Genomic DNA, 23,609 nt, shown 5'->3' on the forward strand with positions numbered 1-23,609 from the left:
AGCTTACCATCATTTCAAGTAACATGTGTTTTTTGTTTTCTGTTATATGCTCATCTTACCTGAGATGAAAACCATGGTGTGTTTTGACAATTATAATAAAAATAATAACATATACAGCTTTGTTTCAAAATATTTAATAAAAGTAGCAAATATTTAATAACATTAATATGTGCTTAACAAATATCGTCCCCTAGATTGTGGTGTATTTTTTCCAGAGCTTATTCCAAAAGCTGATCCTGTCTGATAGAGCGAATCCCTCCTTCAGTTCCCAAGAAGCTCCAATGTCCATGTAGCATGGACTGGTTTTAGAATCTCTTTCCCATGTAACTCCCAGGTCCTCATGGTTGGGATCACTAAACAAAGTTCATATTCAGAGATTTGAAGTCAAAGGACTATAACTGCATTCATGAACCTACTCTATACTACGCTTTTCTACTGTTCAGGATGTCCTCCTTTGTCATCTTTGTTCAGTCAACCATTGTCATCTTGCAAATTAACTTTGATAGCAAACTTTATTTAGGGACCATTTCCTTGTTGTTGGAGACATTTAAATAAATGTATTTCAAATTCTTAAAAACTACCGCCATTTCCCAATGTGGTGATCAACTTATTATTTTTTTATAGAAAAAGTAATTTTAAGACTTGTTTTCTTGGCACTTATTTATATTTCTTAATAACAGAAACACGAAAGCTCAAATTGTTGATTCCTTACAGAGTTTAGCTTTGAGAAAATAATCTAAACTATAAATTTAACATCTACAATTTGGGAATATCCTCTTGTTTTATAAGATATTCATAAATGTGTAATAAAAAACGTACATTTTGCTTTTATTTGCTATCAGATTTAGTTTTCAAGATTGCAATGGTGGTCCACTAAAAAGACACTGTGTGTCATATACAAAGACACTTTTTTGTATTTTCAGAATTTTACTCAAATAATATTAATATTTTTACTATTGGAACGGTTGAAGATATATATATATATATATATATATATATATATATATATATATATATAAAGAATAATTGTTTTGAAAATAACTTAAAATATAATTCAGATTCAATATAAAGAACTTTGGTATTTTTATTTTTCATTAGCATTTTAATTTCATGTATTTAAATTGAATAAATAACAAAATATGTTTAACCAGGAATGTAATAAGATAAAATGATTAATTTCCAACGATCTGCACAAACATGACCTATGATTTACATTACATGATTAATTTACATTACAGTAGTGTTTGGATTGACTCATGCATGAGACATTAGATTAAGTTGAGTTACAACTAAATATCTTGTGGTTTTTGTAACTTAGCCACATAATAAAGATATGACATTGCCAATCGTTCAACCGTAAATAATTGAGACATTTATTTAATGTGTAACTGGAAGGAACATTCTGAATTATTAGGTAACTATTTTTATAATTTTGGCAGGTAAACTGAGCTCTACTTGTTTTGCCTTACAGATCCTAAGTCCTGTCGTTAATTTTAATACGCTAAAGGCTGTCTAGTGTTATAGAGGGCTTCTTAGCCCTAACTTTGCCTGGTAAAATAAGACATCTTTACTTTATTATGCATAACACTGTACTCAGATCTGAGATACAGAGTGATGTTTTGGGGCAACTCTGTAGACTCACATACAATTTTTAAAACTCAAAAAAGATTAATTAGTATTATGTTTCAGTTACAGTATAATAAATCATGTAAAAAAATCTCAAAAATATGAAATTTTAACACTGCCTTGTATTTACATTTACGAACTGCTATCATTTCATACATCACATATAAATAGTACTACTAATAGTAACCAAGTCACTCTTCATTACCGGCTAAGACAAGTCAACTTACATTATCCAATCCATTATCTAACATTGTATAAATGGGGAGCATTTTATTCTTTGCTCAAGTTATATAGTAAACTCCCTGTTAATTTAAAATTGGAAAAATCTATCTCCAAATTCAGAAGTGCCCTAAAGCAGCATCCCATTGCCCAGGTATATAACAATGTTTCTGAGTTTTTAATGAAACTTAAATTATTTTCATTAATTTTTTATTACAGGGATGTATGTCTGTATATTGTAATTATATGTATTAATTTTAATTAATTGATTTTAATGTAGGTTAGGATAATTTATATAACTGATTGATGATGTGTCATATGTTTACCTAAGCTTAAGCTTCTCACAATGTAATCTAAAATGACTAGTAAATAAATTTAAAAAACCGTGGTAAAACCATAACAAAATTTTTGTCTGGAGAAAAATTTCACTCACTATTCGTTGATCTTTGGTGAATAAGACTAATTTCCAAATACTAAAATTCAAAAGATATAAAAGCAATGTTTATTTAAAACTCATTACTGATTGATTCTGTGATTGAAAAGTACTACAGAATTATGGAAATTTGGAGTCATTATGTGTTACAAAATATAAAATCCAACTTATTGAAAGCAGATTTTACTCTATGGAACAAAGTTAAACATGAACAAACATCAACAAACCAGAAATCCAGAGTAAAAAATTTACTTTTTATAAAAAGTTAATAGGCTTGTTTGTTAATCATACAAACATACGTTATAAAACTACACTCCCAGGATTGAAATCTATCCTCTTCATCAGGTGTGAAGAAGATTAGTACATAAAAATGCACTTAAAACCTACAACACATGGCAATGGACTGCCACTAACAAAAAATGTAGAAAGGAATCATAATTTAAAACTGCTTGAAGTCCAGACAGGATAAAATGAACCCAGGTGTTATCACTGCACATCACAAACCTATATCACATCAGCACAGACGAAAGTGAGGCACTAACGATGTTAGTACGATTCTTATGATTTCAATCCTCAAAACATAGTGTTATACATTTTGTAACATATAACAATGGTAAATGTCTGAAATCCTATTATCTTTTCAAAACTTCCATCATCAATAACAAACTTTAAACAAAGCACATAAACATGTCAATCTTGTTTTTAAAACATGAAATATTGGATTTTCCCATATGTGTGGTAATCATTCACACAAAGAAAATATGAGATTAGTTTGGGGTAGGATAACTGAAAGGAGGGGCAGAGGCCTCAAGCATTGTCCTGACTGAGGAGTCCGTTTGTCTGTCGGTTTTTTATTTCTTGTCATCTAACAGTTCATCGTTTATCCTTATTTTGATTACCTACATTCACTGATATGTATGTTTGCTATTGCGTCTCTTCTATAACCTCATATTGCTTTTTCTTCTTTACCACTATGAGCGTTATCTGTATTTATAATTATTAAATCAATTATTTTTCTATATATTTTTTAAAGTAAACAACATTATTTAAACATCTTTATTTCTCTAAGAAAATTATTTTTGAATTAATGGAACTCATTCTCTCACGCACAGGTGCTATGCACCTACGTGAATAAATATTTCCGCAATCATTAGATCAGTCTATTTATATAAGTATTTAGTTTTTTTGAAATTTTATGTTTTGGTGTTAATTACTAAAGTAATTTAATATTTTAAATGTAAAATTGTGCTCCTATGATTTCTAAATGTTTTGTACCATAATGGAAATAAAGATGTTTTTGATTTGATTTGATAAATGAACTATAGTAAAGTAATACTATAGTAAAGGGTTTAGTTCTTTTTTATACTTGTAAGTGAAAAAGTCAAACTCAGATACTTACCCAGAATAAGCAAAAGATGTCCAGGCTTTGACATGCTTTTTAATGGCTTCTATGTCCACAGGAGTCAAGTCTGGAGTTGGAATAAGGGTATAATTGTACAGAAACCAGTAGTCTGCTCCATGACAAGTCTCTGTTACAAACATTTGTTTAATATACATGGTGTTTTAGTAAACTTATATTTTAGGAACCATTTAAAAAAAAGTTGGTATATATATATATATATATATATATATATATATAATTTCAATAAACATTGAATCACAAAAAGTACTTGCTCCGCCGGGAGTCGAACCGGAGCATATTATATAATATAATAATTATAATATATTATTATATTATAATATAAAATAATATAATATTACATTATTATATCATAATAATATTATATATTATTAATATATAATATATATATATATTATATATATATATATATATATATATATATATATATATATGTGTGTGTGTGTATATATATATACATTATTACATTTCCAATTATTAAAAATACCTGTAGTTCAAATTTGAATATTTCTAACTGTTAAAACCTAAAAAAACCAAATAAAAAACTATGACTTTCATTACACTTATCAATAGCTCTCTTAAAAACTCAATTATTTTATATTTAAAGTTTGGTTTTATTTTGGATAGTTAAGTAATGGTGTCTTTTTTGCATTTGGTACATAATTGTGTTTTCCTACTTGACCCTTAGGGTATTCAAAAATTCTACCACTTGTTGTATACCATACTCGTACTAAAGTTACGAATTCCTTTCAAATTTAAACGTTGATTACTTTTTATCTATTAGTGACCTGTGATGGAATTTTTGGCTTTTAGGTTTTTAAGAATCCCACTGGATGCGAGAGGTAGATAACCAAAGGTTCCGACACTAAAAACAATAAATGACACAATTGACGATCCCTTTAAAGTGGCAAGTGAATTTAACACATTTTTCTCGACCGTAGCTGAACCAGATAACTCGTTTATCTTGGACAGCTCTCGCGAAGAGCCATTGACGGGACCGGTCTCATCTATGGTTCTTTTTCCTGTAGGTGAGGCTGAGGTGGCCCGTATCGTGCAAGATCTGAGACCAAAAAAGTCTTGCGACATCAACGGAATGTCTGTATGGTTAATCAAAAGGTGCTTCAAGCACTTTTTGACACCAATCACAAAATTGATTAATCTCTCTTTTGCACAAGGCGTTTTCCCCTCTGCATTGAAAACAGCCAAAGTCATTCCAATTTTCAAGAAAGACGATCCTTGCATCTCAAGCAATTATCGTCCGATTTCCATCCTCCCTGTTTTCAGCAAAATTTTTGAAAAAGCATTTCTCAAACAATTCGAAAAATTTTTGAACCGTTACGAAATTCTTTGTCCCGAACAATTCGGGTTCAGGAAAAACAAATCGACAATAGATGCTGTAACGGATCTCATTCACAATGTTGTCGATGGCCTGGAAAGGAGAGAACATGTGCTAAGCATATTCCTCGACCTTTCTAAAGCTTTTGACTGTGTGCATCATGCAAAACTGATGCACCAGTTGTGGACAAGTGGTATTCGGGGTCTGCCGCACGACTGGCTCTCGTCTTATCTTCAGGATAGAGAGCAGTGCGTACAGATCGCGAATGCCATGTCAAGCAAAGTGAAAATGCCCTATGGTGTCCCTCAGGGATCAATATTAGGGCCAGTCCTTTTCATAATTTACGTCAATAGGTTGACGTCATCAATCCAGAATGGAAAGGTGACTCAATACGCTGACGACACGACTCTCTGCATCAGATCAAAATCAAAACACGATCTCGAAGTGAAGGCATTTATTGAGTTGAATTCATGCATCGAGCATTTCTCAAAACTCAATCTGAAAACAAACAGCTCGAAATCAAACGTCATGAATTTTTGCCTCCGGCAGCAACAAGACCAAGAACTACGGCCTGCAGTGATGGTGGACGATGTTCTTCTTGATGAAGCTGAATCCATTAAGTTCCTTGGAATGCACCTTGACCGAGGACTGACATGGGACGATCACATTGAAAAGGTTTGCTCCAAGGTTGCCTCGGGCATTTTTGTCCTGCGCAATCTTGCAAAATTTTGTTCTTTGGATGTATTGAAAACGGCATATTTTGGCCTGATACATCCACATTTGACTTACGGCTTGAGACTGTGGGGCAGCTGTTCTAAGTACAAATTCGAAAGAGTATTTAGAACTCAAAAGAAAGCTGTCAGAATTCTTTAAAAATTGAACCCCAGAGAGTCGTGTAAAGATTCCTTTAGGGAGCTTGGATTGCTGACTTTACCCTGCCTCTATATTCTCGATGTCGCCCTGTACTGTAGACTCAAATGTGAGTTGCTTCAGGGTAGGGATGTCCATCAGTACGAGACTAGAGGCAGGGACAACTTTAGAATCGACCAACACAGAACAATTGCTTTTGAACACTTGCCGTCACAAGTTGGTGTCAGAATAATCAATAGGCTCCCTGAAGTTATCAAACAACTCGATGATCCAAAAACATTCAAAGCTTGTCTAAAACACCTCCTGGTATCAAAGGCATTTTATTCTGTTGATGAGTTCATGATGGGCCGCTGGGATAAAAATTTTGAAAATTAAGAGCAACGAGAAAAATCCCTGGTTCTGATTATTGCCTTTCATTAAATAATAATTTTAGTTGACAAATCATCAAATAACTGATGTATTTTTTGTACCATTACTGACGCTTGCAATGCAATTGTTGTAAATTGTTTTTATGCAATAAAGGAATATTATTATATTATTATTATTATTATTACTAAACCTTCAATAGTTGGTGTGATTTTATTGATAACCAAATTGTTGGCCTGTTTCTTTCGAAGGACACTTGGAAGGAAGTATGTACAACAACTTCCTCATTAATAACTTGCCTAATTTATTGTTAAATATACCTGAACAAACTATTCAAGAAATGTGGTTTATATATATGATGGTACACCAACCCACCACTCTGAAGCGGTGTGACAAACTCTGGATGAGGAATATCCTCAAAAATGGATTGAATCCATTCAACTACCCACCCAGCTTCCTGGATGTGATGTGCTGGACTACTATTTTGACATACAACTTTGACACTTTGGACCACTCTATATATAAAAGAAAAGTAAATAAAAATTTTATTTCAAAATGATCAGTGAATAGGACGATCTTTAAAATGAGTTAAAGTCGGTGTTTGAAAATCTTTCAAAAACGATCATTACTTTTTCCCCAAATGGCATTTTTTGGAATTAAAAATTATTTTTTCCAGAATTATTTGGGTTTGAAATATGGGGATGTTCATTAAAGCGATGAAGATAGGTTCCTCGTTCCAGCCACAATACATCACAGATGGGTGGTCTGTCTAACTATACTTTGTTGTAATTTATAGTATGGGGCATCTAAAAATAATTTTAACAGAAAAACTTAGCTCATTGAAAAGTATGTACAAAGTTTTCTGTATGTCTCTCTGTATCTGATTTTAGAAAATATTTGTTTATTTGTCAATGGTTTGAAACAATGGGTGCGTATATTCAGTACACATATCATTAGATCTAATTACCTAAATAATACAAACATTTCTTTCCATTTCATTAAAACTATCAAAAGTTAAACTAATTTACACGTAAAATTTGGTGTAAACTAAAAACCTTATTGATACAAAGATTAGTAAAAGTTGAAAATTGTATAACAAAAATTATATCTAGTTTATCTATTATGATTTACTATAATTATCAGTTTTACATAAACGGCTCAACAAAGTGTTGACCCTATATAAAATAATGTAATTACAGAGACAGTATTACATTTTGGTACACTTTTCATTATAATATTTTTGTCTACAACAATGAATGCATCTATTCACAGCATAATAAATTATACTAAAGCACTGCCACTTTGCAATGTATAAACAAACACTGTGTATTCTGTGATGTATACTATTCATATTGATATCCATTTAAATTTTAGCTTGAAATTAAAAAAAGAGTAGTGTAATGATTACTGTGAAAGACATGTGATCATTATAAAATGGATAGTTATACATTTTAATTAAACATTGTGGATAGTCTGATCTTTTATTTTCATCTGTACTCAATTAAGTTATGTATAATGCTAAAATAAGTGGTTGATTGAAATATTGTTTTGGATAATTCAAAATTGTCAGGTTCATCACATTTAATTTGAGAGCTAGAATTCCTGACAGTATGCAAAGCAACATTAAAATATATTTTCAAAAATACATCAATGTGAGTGACCTGACTGTCCATGTACCTGCCTACTGGGGTAAGTGTCCAATCCCCTCTACTACTCTAACGCATAACCTCTCATCACCATGTATTTGCTTTGTACCAACTGTCATAATGCGTATGTTAAAGTGAATGCATAATGATTTGATTATTCAAAAACAGCCTGTACAACGGTTGCTCGTCATTCAGTACAAGGTGCTAGTACCAAGAATGTACAACGGATTTGGAGCTCAGTCTAGCACAATGCATGAAACCGACCAAGTATAATATGTCAGTCAGACAGTTTTAAAGTTATGAAGAATTGGTAAAAAGGTTGATTATTATGAAAACAGAGATTTTCTGAGACGAACATATTGAGAAAATTTTAAGAAACCAACCCAGTCCATAAAGACTATCTAAGGATGGATATAAGATGTTTAGTTACTTGCTTGAATGAGATCGACCATAACAAACATCTTCCTGATCTACTTGTAACACAAAAAGAAGCAGCTTGTAGCGCAATAGTAGTAGTACCATAGCTTGTAGTGGAATGTACCTAAGGGGGAAATTGGTGGAGACCTCTTCAAGAAAATAACTGAATGTCTTCATCTCTCCTTCAGAGCACATGAGGTGAGCATGAGAGAAGACTGTCCAATCTTAATAAATTATTTATTCTTTCTTTAAAGCCAAGACACAATTGACAGGGACCATTTTTGTGTTCTGAACAACAATAAAAGAAAATTATACAACTTCATGATTTTTGTAAACTCAACTTTAAAACACAAGAGTCACTTCCCATTTCCAACTTAGATGGTAAAGTATCCCAATTTCTTCTATCGAAATTCCACTGAGGTCAAGTGATAAATCTTACCACGGGAACACACATCATCACATCATCAGGCTAGAAGATATTGGGCTTACATATGTAATTATGGTAATGTCACCCTTTAACAGCAAGCACAAAGATGTAATCATTACAGCTCTCATGGATTAACAACATCTATGCTTGTCAAACATATGTAGTAGCCACTCAGTAGTATCTACAACCAGTGCTTCCTACAAGAATAAAGCACGGAACAAACAACAAACAACTGGAACTTATCTATTGCATGAGTTTACTGAAGTGCAAGAACATTGACATTTTCTTTCTAGTAGTGATTTGTTCAGGGAGCCACACTTCGCTTTGCTTATAAAATTTTGAAGCTTTATACATCAACAGTGGTTTTAGTTAACTTAATGGTGGTAGTAGCTTTATTGTTTTGATCACTCTCAACTGATGATCAAAATAGAGATCATGGATATTTATGCATCTACTGCACCCTGGTTTCAGAGTTACCTAATAGGAAAACCCAAATTTGAGTTCAAGTTCACTGGCAAGAAATAACTGTGAGATTTAAGCCTTAACCAATAACAAGAGGTGTTCTGTAAGCATCTGTGTTAGATCACATCTTTTTTTATTCTGTTTAATAATTAAATCTCAGAATACACATAATGTAGCTATGGCGGAAAGCTTAGCTCAATATCACCTTCCTCCTAGTGAAGTGTCTGAAATCTGACACTGTTACAGACTTGACTCCTGAAATCTAGATTTCACACCTGAAGAGATATATAACAAACTGGTGACAAAGAAGTTCTTGCAAGACAGTGTTCATCTTCACAATTCTGTTCCCAATTTCCTGAACTGGAGAAGTTGTTCATGTAAAAGAAGTAATAATGCATATTATGTAACAAATTGTAGTTTTATCAGTGAAGCCTGACTTAAAAAGTATTATAGACTATTGTAAACCGTTATTAACATCAATTCTGTACTCCCAAGTTCAAAAATCAACTTGTTTACTTAATATAAATTTGCTCATCATATATTAACGTATATTTTTACATGTTGACAATATAATTCTGTATGTCTAGTTGTACAAGAATTTTAAAATGTTATATAACAAGGAATATTTTATTTCAGTGGAGGTACATTGTAAAATTTGAGTCATTATATTTTATGACTAACTATCAAGGATACACAATTTAGTGTAACTAATCACTTACAAAGAACTTACACTTAGTCAAAATGTTGTGTACCTGCATTCAATATCTCTGAGGAATTTTCGGAAAACATATGCACCATGCTCTTGCACAGACATCTCGTGTGATTGGTGAACAGGTAGGTGTAAACTGGTGCAGACGATTTATCCACCAGGTAACTTCTGCTTTGTTCCATTCCGAAGCTAAATTCAATGTCACTATAACACTAAAAAATTAAATTACAATTTTAAAGAAAGCATCTGACCTAGATTTTTCAGATTTTGAATTCATCAGTAGTACATTTATCGTAGTATAATATATTTCATGTTTATCAAAATTCGATCTAAAATTGAGACAATGAAATGAAGCATTGATAAAACTAAAAAGTAGTTTGCTACACAATTAGGTAGAAGTAAACTCGTAGGGTTGACAATATTGTGGTATAGGTTTGGGATGATGGTTTTGTATGAATGGTGATGGGCGAATGTCTGATAGTTTCCTTGTAATTTTTATTCTATTATTTATTTTTAATTTCATGAAGAACTTTCTTTTTATTTTATAATTTTATATAAATATAGATTATAATTTTTGAATGTAAAACAGTAATGTGGACTACATTAATGTAACAGTAATGTACTGTGGCTCTTGTTTTACACTAATAGTATCATTTATAAATTTATGGTTAGGTGTAAGAGAGAACTTAATAGTCCTAACCTCGCCAATTGAATATGTTTTTCTTTGTTTTCAACAAAGACATTTTTCATTTCATGTAACAGGCTTCACTGAAGCTGCATGCAAAGTTCGTGTCTATAGTTACATGTGTTATTATGTCACACATTAAAATGTTATATCACTGTTTACAAATCTATTTATTCTGTGATTTCTCCTTGCCATCATGGTTATACATAGAGTGTAAATATCAAATATTTCTTTTGTTTATGAAATATTTACAGGCTAGTATTTAAATATTGTTAATATCTTTACCATTATTAAAACATTTATTTTATCTGTGCTTGTAACATAATTATAATAAATGGAAGCTATTTTCCACATAGATGTATCAAATAAAGTGTTTTCTTGTTTCGAGAAATGCTTTCTCAAATTCTTCTTGATAAGTTAAATTATAAAACCGTTAAAGTTAATTGAAGGACACCTTTTAGCTTTAAACATCACAAAAAATATTTATTTTGTATTTATTTGATAGTTTGTTTTATCTCAGTTCAAAATATTATATGGTATTGTTTTGGTTTAAATATTTTAGGAATTTTTTGACAGTTGTGATTTATATCGGTAAACAAAAACAGCAGCTATGCAACATACTGTTGTCATAATCAATTAACAACATCCCAATGTAAACTAATGCCATTGATATAAATACAAAAGATTTCAAAGTTGGAAGTTATCCTATGATAATACACAGTTTTAAAATTAACTGCACTGTCTATGCTGCCACACACAGAGCAAATTGTTCAGGACAGGAAAACAATTATTATTTAAATGGCTTATAAGTAATACACTGAAAAAAACTAAGACATTAAGAACTAATTACAATTTATTGTATAATAAGTTGAAAATTAATCATGTGATCACTTACCAATAACAAATCATTTACGTTATTCCACGAGAGGGGATTCCCTTGAAGATAGAAGTCCCAGATTTCATTTGCAGCTTCTTTTTCTTCAATGCTGCCAGGTTTAAGTCCCAAAAAGGATGGTACAAGGAACTCACGTTTGTTGTTTATCTTTTCAAATACACTTTCATTTATTCCAGCTGTTAATAGAAAGTAGAATTTAACATATTTGTGCTGGTTTACATAAAAGTAAAATGAATAAAAATTGACTAGGAGATTTTGTGAATATTGAGTTAAGCTCCATTGACCTTCTGTGTGCAGTCATTTGTTACACAATCATTTTTGTAATGATAATAAAATGAACATAAATCTGTAAATCATTTACCTACATGTGGTATTAGCAGTGAGTAAGGTCAGTTCTATGCTGATTACTTAAAATACAAACAACAGTGGCCCAAAAGTTGAACCCTGTGGTACTCACTAGCTTAATGGTGTCCTATCGTCAAACAAAAATTACTGCCGCCTTTTGAACATATAATTATGATCTCGACCACCTAAGAGCCTCTTCTGAAAACTCTATTACCCTAGTCTATTGAAAATTTCATAATTTGAAAAGCCGTAATTTGTATGTTATAAAAAAGTTATTAGGTATGGGGAAATAAATCTTTAACTTTCCAGATGTATCTAATAGTGTTGAAAGTATGGACTACAATGTCTGGTAAGAAAATGGAGAAGGTTTTTGCCATATTGTTAATAGGCTATACCATAAACACTATTAATAATTTTAGTGCCAGAGAATGTGGTTTAATTTAGTCCACGGTCCTCAAATAATTACCATTTATTTCATTATAATAGAGAATCTATTCAACAGGAAATGTTATACTTACTAAATGCAAACACTATTCCTTCCTTTACAGTACACCCCAGTATGACAGGAACCTGAGCAAACTGCCCTCTCTCCATGAGTCTGTGGGGAGTGTCGGGTAAGGAAGATTCTTCTCCTATGACTTCCACACTAGGGGTGAATATCAGAGAGTTCATTGCCATCTAAGAATAAGAAATAAAATATACAAATATAACAGAGTATCAAAGGATCTGACAGGACATATGAACAGTCTGCATACGGTCAGACTGACAGATGGACCTTTTCATACCATAATTTATAGGGTTCTTCTTTAGACCAAGCGAAACCTGAACGACAAGTTTCAAATGACCTTTTTATGAAGAGTTATCTCATAGACGGTCAAATGGATAGACAGGTGAAAGGACTTACCCTTTAACCCCAAAAACAACAAGATTGTTCTTTGGACCAAGAGGAATTTACATATCAAGTTCCAAATCAATAGGAGATTTCTATTGAGATTTATCACACAAATGGACAGACAACAACACAATTTCAAGATGGTCTTGTCAGGTCCTTAATAATGACAACATAATCAATGATTAAATAACGGATTTTAAAGAATATTTGTGATCATTACATTTTACAAATATCCCTTTCGGCTCAGTCGGAGGAAAGGTACATTTCACATGTGGCTGTCAACTTGATTTTTAGAACTTAACACTGTGGTCAAAAAGTCATGGATGAGATATTGATAGCTAAGGGTGAAGTATATTAATTCTTAAAGGTTCCTTCTTAAGTAGCTCATATTCAACAAAAATATTTGGTTGATACCCCTGGTTAAGTTAATCATCTGTTAAACTCAAACTTTGATGAACAATCCACCTGGTCTACTTATTCTTACAATTGAATATACTCCCTCAAGGAAAAGAAACACATTCTACAATTAATATACATCTCTTCTTCAGACTTGGAACTGTAAAAGATAAATTTAACTCTACATTGCTACTAGATATGCTATTCCATCTTTTCTTGCACTGCAGACATTTTGCTTTGGATACCTGTCCAATATCTTGTGACTTGTATTTGTATCATTGGTAGAGGGAATAAAAGTATTGTGTTGTAATAGTTTTATTTATGTTTAATATTTTTGGTTCTTGGTTTCAGATGGTGGTCGTTGACAAACAACATTTTTGTTAAAAAACTCGATTTTGGCATATGAGCACTATGGTTTTTGTGGGGAGTCTTAACTTTTACATATTTACAGTAGAACCCCTCATATCCGGCCTCGGTTTTACCGCACCTCGGTTTATCCGGCCACTTCCCGGAAGCCAATATCAAAATTTATTTACCACGGCTTGCAGACGCGCAGTTGCACGCACTAGTCTCCCACGACTCTTGCGTTATTTTGGTGTATCTATTTGGTTACATTTTCCTGTGTTGTCCTCAGTTGAGCTAATAGGTTTAACCTGTAAACAGTTCGTTGATTATTTCCAGTGCGGTTAGTACAGTACAGTACAATTGTTTTGTTTCGTCAAGTGCTGTGTACTGTAGGTTGGTTTATCCGGCCGAATCGTTATCCGGCCAGGGGCTCGGTCCCGTGCTGGCCGGATATGAGGGGTTCTACTGTAATACAATGGTTATTTATTTCCTAACTCAAATTCATAATTAATCTTGTTTTATGATACATAATGTATAATCAATGGAATAAGAAATATATATTCTATTTTGTAGATATTTTGTTTTTGTTGCTCATAACAATCCTAATCCTACCATTAATTCAAGTTATCCTTTGTCTACAATTCACTTTAAACAAGGAATTAGTGGACCCATTCTAATACCTACAAAAACATTCCTTCATGCCATGAGATGTTTCAAAAAATGAATTCTCAATATCTTTGATAAAATAATTTACATGCACACACATGGTTTTTGTGGCTGCGAATGTATATCAAAGATAATAGAACGTTATATTAAATGAATTACATTATCTAACATGTTGTTTCAGTATAGCCTATATAGACTGACTGTTTATTAAATGAAGCAAATACTTAATGTTTTACCCTAAAAATTATGCAAAAACCATAACAAAGTATTGTTTTAAATTTAAAACTGAATTGTCAGTTTATAATTATTTTCATAAGTAAATTATAACTAAATGGAAAATTTATAATTGAGGAATAATTTAGTCGGTATTGCTGTTTCAGTTAGAAGGGATGAATTTTATTTAAAAGTAAAATATTTAATTAACAATGCTTTGAGAGATATAATACATTTGTACAAAAATCTATAGAAAAATATACTATAAAATTGGTTTGATGAAAATAAAATAAAGATAACAGTTCTGTATACCTCATTTTTGATCATGTCTTTGGTAGCGAACACAATATCATTGGCAGAGACAGACTGAAGGAACTGGAATACTTCTTCAGGGTTCTCAGAGGTACAGCCCAAACTCTTGGCCAGTTTGTAGGCATTCTTTCTAGGATTTTCTTGAAGAGCCCAAGGATTTAGTGCAAACCCACTTTGCATAATAGCCTTGTGGAACAAACCTGCAAATTATTTGTACTGAATTATACAAATTACATAAACTTGGTTATCTGTTGTGAATATAAGATAATAAAATGTATTGTAGCAATCCCTGGCTTATCAGATACATCTTTTTATTTTTAACATTAAAATATTGACAATACTTATCTTAAGTTGTATGCAAAATTTTAATCCTATAGCATATTCTTGAGATGTCTTGTGGATAGACAAACGATCAAACAGAAAAAAAGTTGTACAATCCCCAGGCAGACAGAAGAGAAATTCTGCCACCCTACTGAGTGGTAGACTTAATTGGTGCTTAGTCAAATCCCATGAGTAGACAGGCATGTATCTATATTAAACTCATTCTTGTCTATGTAGAAATGAAGTTTCTATGTAAAATTTAAAATCTACAGACGTTCTTGACATCTATCAAAAAGCAGACACACAAGGAGGTAGAAAGACAGTCACACAGAAGAGGAATTTTGTGACAACCCATAGTGATAGCTAAGCAAAATATACAGAATTTCAAGATTATAGCTAAATTCATTCTCATCCAGTCCTGAGCTATAGGCATTGCTAATGCTCAGCCAAATACCATGGAGGGACATGCACCATCATCCAACTCTTTCTTCTCTTTATAGAAATAAACTACATAAATATCAGAGGAAAATAATACTATAATAAACAAAAATACTAAAATAAACTACAATGGAATATCAAAGGACCTAATAGAATGTAACAAAAATCTTAACAACCAATCCACCAAACGTCACATGTTAAAAATATCAAATGTTTGTAAGTTTACAACTTTGTTTATTGTATGGTATTTTTCGTTGCCATCGTCATTACTCATAAGAACGATGTAAAGTAAAAATTTTCGCTAAAGTTCGGCCAAATTCCATAGAGTGATGTACCATCAAACTCGATGTTTCAAGTCTATAGATAATTTTGTTCTCAAGATATAATGCAGACAGACATACAGATATGAAATTTTACCAGTCCCTCAAGTCATAGGCTTCACTATGATGTAGTTGAGACACAAAACAAAAAACTGTTCTCATGACTTTGTTAAATTATAAAATGTATAACTATTGCTCAGCCAATTACTGGAGGATAAGTAAACAAATTCATATAGGCTACATTTGAATGAAACCAGTATCAACATGTAGAAAGTCTGTAAACTATACAAAACTTTTACTTTTGCTGATGTACACATTATGCAGGACTCAATGGCAGTGCGTTATTGAAATCATGTAGTGTCTGCTTGTCTGTCTGACTGTCATTCTGTCTGCCCATCTGTGTGATAATTCTTGATAGGAAGATCATTATTGATTTTGGGGTCAAAAGATCAAAGGGCAGTCTGTTCTTCTGTGCATAATTTTTGATTGGACAGTCATAGAGATTAGAAAATTGTTATTCAGTATAGTTCCTCTAGATACAAAAGAAAGCCTCTACAGATAATGGGGTCAAAAAGTCAAATGGATGTCAATGTTTGTATTTTCATATATGTAATAACTCATTTGTTCTTTGGGTCCTTTGATGCTCTGTTATATTTGTTTATTTACTTACACATCGTGATGTGGATTTTTACACTTACTAAAGGATTTAAATCTTATTTAATGACAGTTACCTCTGGAGGGTGGGCAAAGCAGATGATATGCCACAGAAGCTCCTCCAGCACTGACACCAAAGATGGTAACATTGTTGGGATCACCACCAAAACTGTCAATGTTGTCATGGACCCACTTCAAGGCCAGGGTCTGATCCTTGAGTCCTGCATTTCCTGGGACTTCCTCATTCTCCAGAGACAGAAACCCTAAAAGAACAAAACGCTTTAAAAAATACACAAAATCAAAATAAAACTATTAATTTTAGTTCTCGGTTCAAATTTTAAATAATAATACATTTAGAATAAAATCCTTCTACAACTAATTATTGACTTTTATCATAACTAGATATAAGTGTAAATCTAATAACTGAGAACCCTTTTCGAAACATTATCAAGGGATTTGGTGTGTTAAAAGCTGTAGTCACCTGCCTGAAGATAAATCTAGCAGGTACAGTATTATTATCATGTAACTATTTAATGTAATTTTTTAAATTTAATAACTTGTATATTTGGCCAGGCCATCTTTTAATGTTCTGTTTGGTCTGTGTGACCAGAACATAAATGGAGCCTTTGCTTTCTGTAAGGTAATATCTTATGAATTGAACTAATTTTTGTATCAAAACGATGATAACACACTCAGCAGTAGGCTTAGCATTAGTAAGGAATTGTATGTACTCTTATCCCAAGCATCAATAAAATCACTATAAGTTTGTTAGAGATGTGTTATGTTTCTTTCTAAAGCCAGATTGAAATTGTTGCAAAATATTTTCTTCTAAGTTGGCATTGTCAAATGATTAATTTAACTTATGTTGTACAGATTTTAAGAAGTACAGAAATTGGTATTAACTGTTCTATAGAAATAAATAATATTCTATAGTTCTAATAGTTCTATAGAGTAAATATAGAGATAAAATACAAAGAGTCTTGTCTTTAAGTCTAAAAGTCCTAAGTCCATATATGTAGATATTTTAGATAGAGGGGAAATAATACTGTTTAAAAATTATCAGGGCATACACCATTCCCCCAACAATTGATAATTCTCTGACTTTTAAATTGATTTTTTCTTGATTGATTAGGAGAAGTGGGATGAAGAGAAAATATGTTATTACTGGTTTATAGATCTCATATAAACCAAGGTGACCTTTTCTGAATATATAAGTAGTAACGTTTTGTAAGTTAGGAGGAAATTAGGTCTAATTCTAATTATGTAGATTCCCTGATAATGCTTGTTAGCAGCAAAGAGTCTTGTCTTTAAGCCTACAGGTCCTAAGCCATAGCGAGCTTGAGTATGACTCTGTCTTCTAGAGTAGGGCCCAATGTTACACGATTATAGCAATCAAGGATGTACAGATGAAAATATTATTGTGGATAATCTGGGAGTTTTCTGAGCCGATTTAGATGTTAAAAAAACTCCAATTTCCTGCTCTTTCAGCTCATCTTACTGGTGGATTTGTTTTATATAAGGGTTTGTAAAATCACAATCTATCAGAAAAAGATATATTGGTCTAAACTATTCCTAATGTACTTTTCTTTTAAAGACCCATGTTTTATTCTTATTTTGTAGTATCGTAAGGACCTTTGCATTAAACAATTTTCAATAACACCTTTAAGGAGCAGGAAAGCAGCATGAGAGCTGTGACTGTCCTAAGTGTTGCTTGTGTAGAGACTCAAGGATATTTTAAACACTTTTTTTATAGGTTTAACGTCTTATTAGCAAGTGAGAGGACTGATGAGGGTGAGTGCCACTCATGGTACAAAATATTAAATAAGACTTTCATGATCTAAAATTGATTCACACAAATCATGCATTAATCCAAATTATGTGACCAGGAAATTAATCTGCTTAGTTACGAAAACTTAACAAGTCACTGTTTTATAATTAAGTAATTCAATCTGATTCTTACCAAAAGCTCCACATCTATAGTTGAAGGTAACTACAACAACCTCTCCATACAATAGATAATCTGGACCATTGCCCTTGATATTTCCAGAGCCTCCAGCAAATCCTCCTCCATGAATAGAAATTAGAACTGGTTTTTGGGAACTGCTTTGCCGGGGAAGCTAAAACAGGATTTAGCTAGAAAGAAAGCTAATACTCATTATAGAAGAATATTATGGAACACTTTTGTCTAGAGTTGATTCAGTGAAAGATTTGGGAATCATTGTTGATTGCAGTTTGTCTTTTAATGACCATATTATTAATTGTATTTCTTCCGCCAGTCGGATGCTAGGGTTTATAATCAGACAAGGAGTATATTTTCGAAACAGTGTAACATTTATTACACTATATAAGGCACTGGTTAGGTCGCAACTAGAGACTGCGTGTATAGTTTGGAACCCTACATATGCCGTCCACAAAGATGCTATAGAAAATGTACAAAAGAGATTTTTAAGATGTCTTTACTTTAAATGTTTTAATATTTATACTTATTTAATTAATTACGAGGAGTTATTAAGTCTGTTTGAATTCGAGAGTCTAGGTCTGAGGAGAGCAGTGATGGAGCAAGCGTTTCTGCATGGCTTAGTGCAAGGGTGGGTGGACGACGTGGTCAGTATGGAAGCTCTTAGGTTTAGGGTTCCGCGCTTCAATAGTAGGAGTAAAATTATGTTTGATCTGCCACATGTACGGACAGTATCGCAAGCGTACTCGCCTCTGCTACGGATGATGAGATCTCACAATTTAATACTTTCGGAGGGAACTAATCTTGATATATTTGCAGAATTGCCTAATGATATTAAAAGATAAACCTTATTTATATTGACTTTTAGATTATTAAGACAATGTATGCCTAATATTTTCACACAAATATTTAACTGTAATTTATCTTACAATAACCGTTCCATCTATTAATATTTTTGTTGTATGTTGTTACTTAAATTATTTGTACTGCTGCATGTGTTATAGAATTACTTAGTTGTTGCATTTTCTTTTTAAATATATATTTTTGTTATATTCTTAAAATGATTATTGTGCTGTTTTTGTTATTAATTATATTTATATATTTGTCAGGTCAAGTCTTTATATTATATATTATGTTTGTCGTTGCATGTGTATATAAAATTACTTAGTCGTTGCATTTAAGTACACAATTTTGTTATGTTTCTCTAATGATTATTGTGCTGTTGCTGTCATTTATACTTGTTTGTTATATACTACTTGATATCCAGTGATTATTTTAAGTACTGAAAATGGACCTTGCAAACCCACGAAAGAACTATATTGTTAACTGCTTTAATGTAATTGGGTTTTAACCTGTATTAAAGCATGCAAACTATAAATAAATAAATATTACTTATATGTAATTTCTACTGGCATTCAGAAACATAATTTTACATTTTGAAATTCTTTAGTTACATTCATTTTTTTAAGTTAACAAATTACTTGTAGGTTGTCAAAAGACTGCTTTATCTAGAAAATTTCAAAATAAATGTATAGTCTGAATAAAATACTTATAAAATCATTAGTAAGGACCAGAAACAGTATTCTTATTTAAAAACCAATAATATAATTTAATTCTAGTAGTATTAATTTCAAAAGATTAGTTCAATCAATGATTTTACATTATAAGTCTAAAAGCAGAATATTTACACAGAGTTGACTTTCATTATTAAACATTTGTTCCAAAAATGTTAACCATTTTGCTAATTTTACAGTGCATGGACATACAGGGATGCTGAATATCTTGAAACGGTCTAATATCTTTTGTACTACTTGTAAACATACAAATATAAAACTTTGTACAGTGATATAGAGCATAAAATTGAACTTTTTGATGCAATCAGTAGCTCTAATAACGGTACAAGATTTCAATATTGCAGCTATTGCCTTTTGTCAATAAATTAATGAATGTACAGTAATAATAAAATATTCATAAGTTGTATAATTCAAATTTAATTAATTATTAATTTTCTTTTACTGACAAAATGTTTTGTATGGACAAGATTTCTTTAAATATTTGATTAATAACTTATAAGATATGGAATAGTTCAATGGTTATTTATTCTTTGATTTTGTATACTTTTGTGTCCTGCACTTATACAGTCAACATTCTAATACAATATGTATTAAATATTGTCAATGCCTGTTGTGTTAAAGAAGAATAGAAATCATTGGATGATCAATTTATATAAGAGATAGTTTCTCAATGATAAAATGTGTTTGTATACAATCTACACACTGTACCTCATTAATGAAAACATTGAGGTAAAGACAATCCTCATCTCCTATGCTCTGTTGTTCATTATTTTCTCCAGGAATGGGCAGCAATACAGGTTGTTTGGGGTCAGGTCCATCTTGGAGAGCATCTCGTACACCTTCCCAGCCTCCGAATGGTTGTGGTGGCTGTTAATCAATTGTAAAGAAAGTATTAGATAGAATATGTATTGATTCTATCAACAAGGACCAAATGGAGGTAAAACATAATTAATGTAACATATCATTTAGAGAAGAAAGAATTTGGAGTGCCTGTATTATAATTATTTATGGGAGTTCATCACGCCAAGATCTGATAATTAATCATTGTAAGAGATCCTAAAATAAAATTCTGTGGGAGTTCCCAAAATTTTTTGTAAAATAATAATAGCACTGGCATACAATAAGTAAATAAGGTATTATTAAATGCAATAAACACCATGTTACCTTAAATCTCAGTGCTCCCAGTGGTGGTCTTCCAAAAGGAATTCCTTGAAATGCATAGTAGCTGTTATCGGTGAGTATAGAGTGCTTGATATGTCCTCTCAGCTGTCCTAACTTGGTATGTATCACAACTGTATTCTCCATGTTCACACAAGAGAAAGACTGGTTCAGAAAATAGTGTTTAAAAATATGGTCTATGAAAATTTGTTTATTATCTTATCTTACAATGACAAATGCTTGTTTTACTTATCTCATAACTGTTCTAAAAATAATCACTTCAATGTCACTTTGCTATGTCATCATAAGAAAGTAAGAGATGACAAGCAGATTTTCAGGATTACTTAATAAGTGATGTTATATTAAGAATAGGATAAGATAACAATAGAATTTGCTCTAGTTAGTTTGTTGTTTGTTGGAATTAATTTGAGCTTTATAGGTTGAAAATTTAAATTATGTTATTGAACAGTGTACTTTACTCCAGACTTAATACAAAGGGAGATAGTCTCAGTGCATTCAAATCATATGTATAGTTTTTTGTCCTATATTAAATTAGAGATACCTTTTAATACTTATCGATACTTATCGAACATACTTGCAAAATACTGTTATGTTTAGTGTTTACCATGACAAAGAAGTAGTAAGTACATTCGTTTATCAGAATTGAAGAAACTGAATCATAATTTATATTAATCATGGTACAAGTGTGCACTTCCCCAAATGTTTTTTAGTTTTTTTCTAAATAGATGTACGATGGGAGTGAATGAATTGCCAAAATTTTTAGAAGAAAAGGTATGATGAGACTAAACATGTATGATTTAGCTACATTGAGTGGGTTTGCGTGAAACAATGAATAATTGATGCCGATTGTTGTTTAAATAAATATTCTGAACCTGATTTATATTTCCCTTGAGTTTATTTTTGGGTGAGGTGTCTTGTAAGTAAATCAGTAGTTTAATATTTAAACAAACATATTTTATCATTCATTATGAATTTATTTTTAAAATGGTTAGATACATTTCAATCCATATACTTGTTAATGGAGAGTCCATAGCCAAACATTGTTTTGAATATAATACTTAACATACATTTTTTTATTGAGTTTTTTAGCATTTTTATTAATTTTTATATGATTGAACAAGTGGGATATTGTTTTTTTTCAACTTATCTTAACATGTCTTTGTGTGGATAACTGATAATATCCTATTATCAGTTAGTGCTATTTGGGTGTTTAGGACATATTGGTATTCCATCCAAAATTAAATTCTGAAAATGGTTTGGATTTAAAATATTAGTATTTTTGGGATATAACAAATCTTGCACAAAAAGTTTTTGAACTAAATTACCAAATTTTGTTAAGGAACAGATTATAACCTTGTTGGGACGTATGTGTACTGTAATTACAATACAATGAACAAAACACAATTATATAGTTATCTTTATTAAAATATTGGTTCTGTTTTACTGTTACGGTAAATATAAGTTTACTAAACACTCACCATCATTCTTGAAAGCAGACCATAACTATTGTCTGTTGGGAACTCTGACAACTGATAAGTTCTGACAAGGCCACATTAATTGAAACTGATAGAGCCAATATAGGATCATCCGTGAGGTATTTTGTTTATATTTAAATGTTTAATATAAAAATACATACAACTGGTAGTATAATCTAGAATAAAGAAACTATATTTTCAATCAGGGTGTGAATAAAAAATTTTGAAATTTTTGTTCATTATTTATTTTCTTCTTTAGATCTGCAATTGGAAGAGGATCATAAAGGCATCTCTTATGACTTTAGATAAACACATATTTAAGCGGAAAAATTAAACTAATATTTTTACATTGGTCTTGTCAATAACCATTGTAGCAAAGAGAAAATCCCAAAATAAACCTAAATTTAAACAAAACTGAGAATAATACGACATCTTATTATCTAATTTACAATATTAACAGATGTGATGAAGTTACTTGTGGATTGATTGGTTATTCTTGAAATTTGGAACATAGCTCAGAACCAGTTAACAGTGCTGTTATATGTTTTTCATATGAGTGTTTACATATGCTTAGGATTTATTTGTGTGATGTGAACTTGGTTTGTGACTACTTATACAAAAGATGTTAGTAGGAATATTACAATAAACTTACTGACTGTAAAGTCTAAGATTATGCCTTTAAAAAGTATTCAAATATTTAATGTTAGGCACTACAAAGTTTAATTGGTTGAGTATTTCTCTAGAGTCTCTCTCACCAGTTAATGGAATTAAATATCTGTCTTTGAGTGTATCTGTCAATCTAAAGGTAGGCCGCCTTTAGAAAATATTCTATCTAAAATTAGACACTACAAAGTTTAATTGGTTGAGCATTTCTGAGGAGTCACTCTCGCCAGTTAATGAAATTAGATGTCTGTCTTTGAGTGTATCCAGTCTAAGGTTGTGCCTTAAAATATATTATATCTAAAATTAGGCACTGCAAAGTTCAATTGGTTGAGCATATATGAGGAGTCT

At 31.4% G+C, this 23,609-nt stretch overlaps 1 protein-coding gene across 1 annotated transcript; it reads right to left on the minus strand.

Moving 5' to 3' along the window:
* Positions 1–118: 118 nt before the first annotated feature.
* LOC124364449 (esterase FE4-like) lies at positions 119–22,622 on the minus strand. Its single transcript, XM_046819944.1, has 11 exons — positions 22,602–22,622; positions 21,109–21,267; positions 20,653–20,811; positions 18,374–18,530; positions 16,491–16,676; positions 14,681–14,880; positions 12,375–12,534; positions 11,512–11,687; positions 9,975–10,143; positions 3,678–3,807; positions 119–353 (listed from the first exon to the last, which is right to left on the minus strand). Exons 1-11 carry the CDS (start codon positions 22,605–22,607, stop codon positions 191–193), a joined length of 1,665 nt encoding a protein of 554 aa, XP_046675900.1. The 5' UTR covers positions 22,608–22,622; the 3' UTR covers positions 119–190.
* Between the last annotated feature and the right edge of the window lie 987 nt (positions 22,623–23,609).

This window comes from Homalodisca vitripennis, chromosome 6 (assembly GCF_021130785.1).
Source record: "Homalodisca vitripennis isolate AUS2020 chromosome 6, UT_GWSS_2.1, whole genome shotgun sequence".
Classification (NCBI taxonomy): Eukaryota; Metazoa; Arthropoda; class Insecta; order Hemiptera; family Cicadellidae; genus Homalodisca; species Homalodisca vitripennis.

Coding starts and splice junctions, on each gene's coding strand:
- LOC124364449 (XM_046819944.1), bottom strand. Junction 20,812..21,108: donor TGGGAGCACTGAGATTTAAG/GTAACATGGTGT, acceptor ATTGATTAACAG/CCACCACAACCATTCGGAGG. Junction 12,535..14,680: donor AAGACATGATCAAAAATGAG/GTATACAGAACT, acceptor TCTTATTCTTAG/ATGGCAATGAACTCTCTGAT.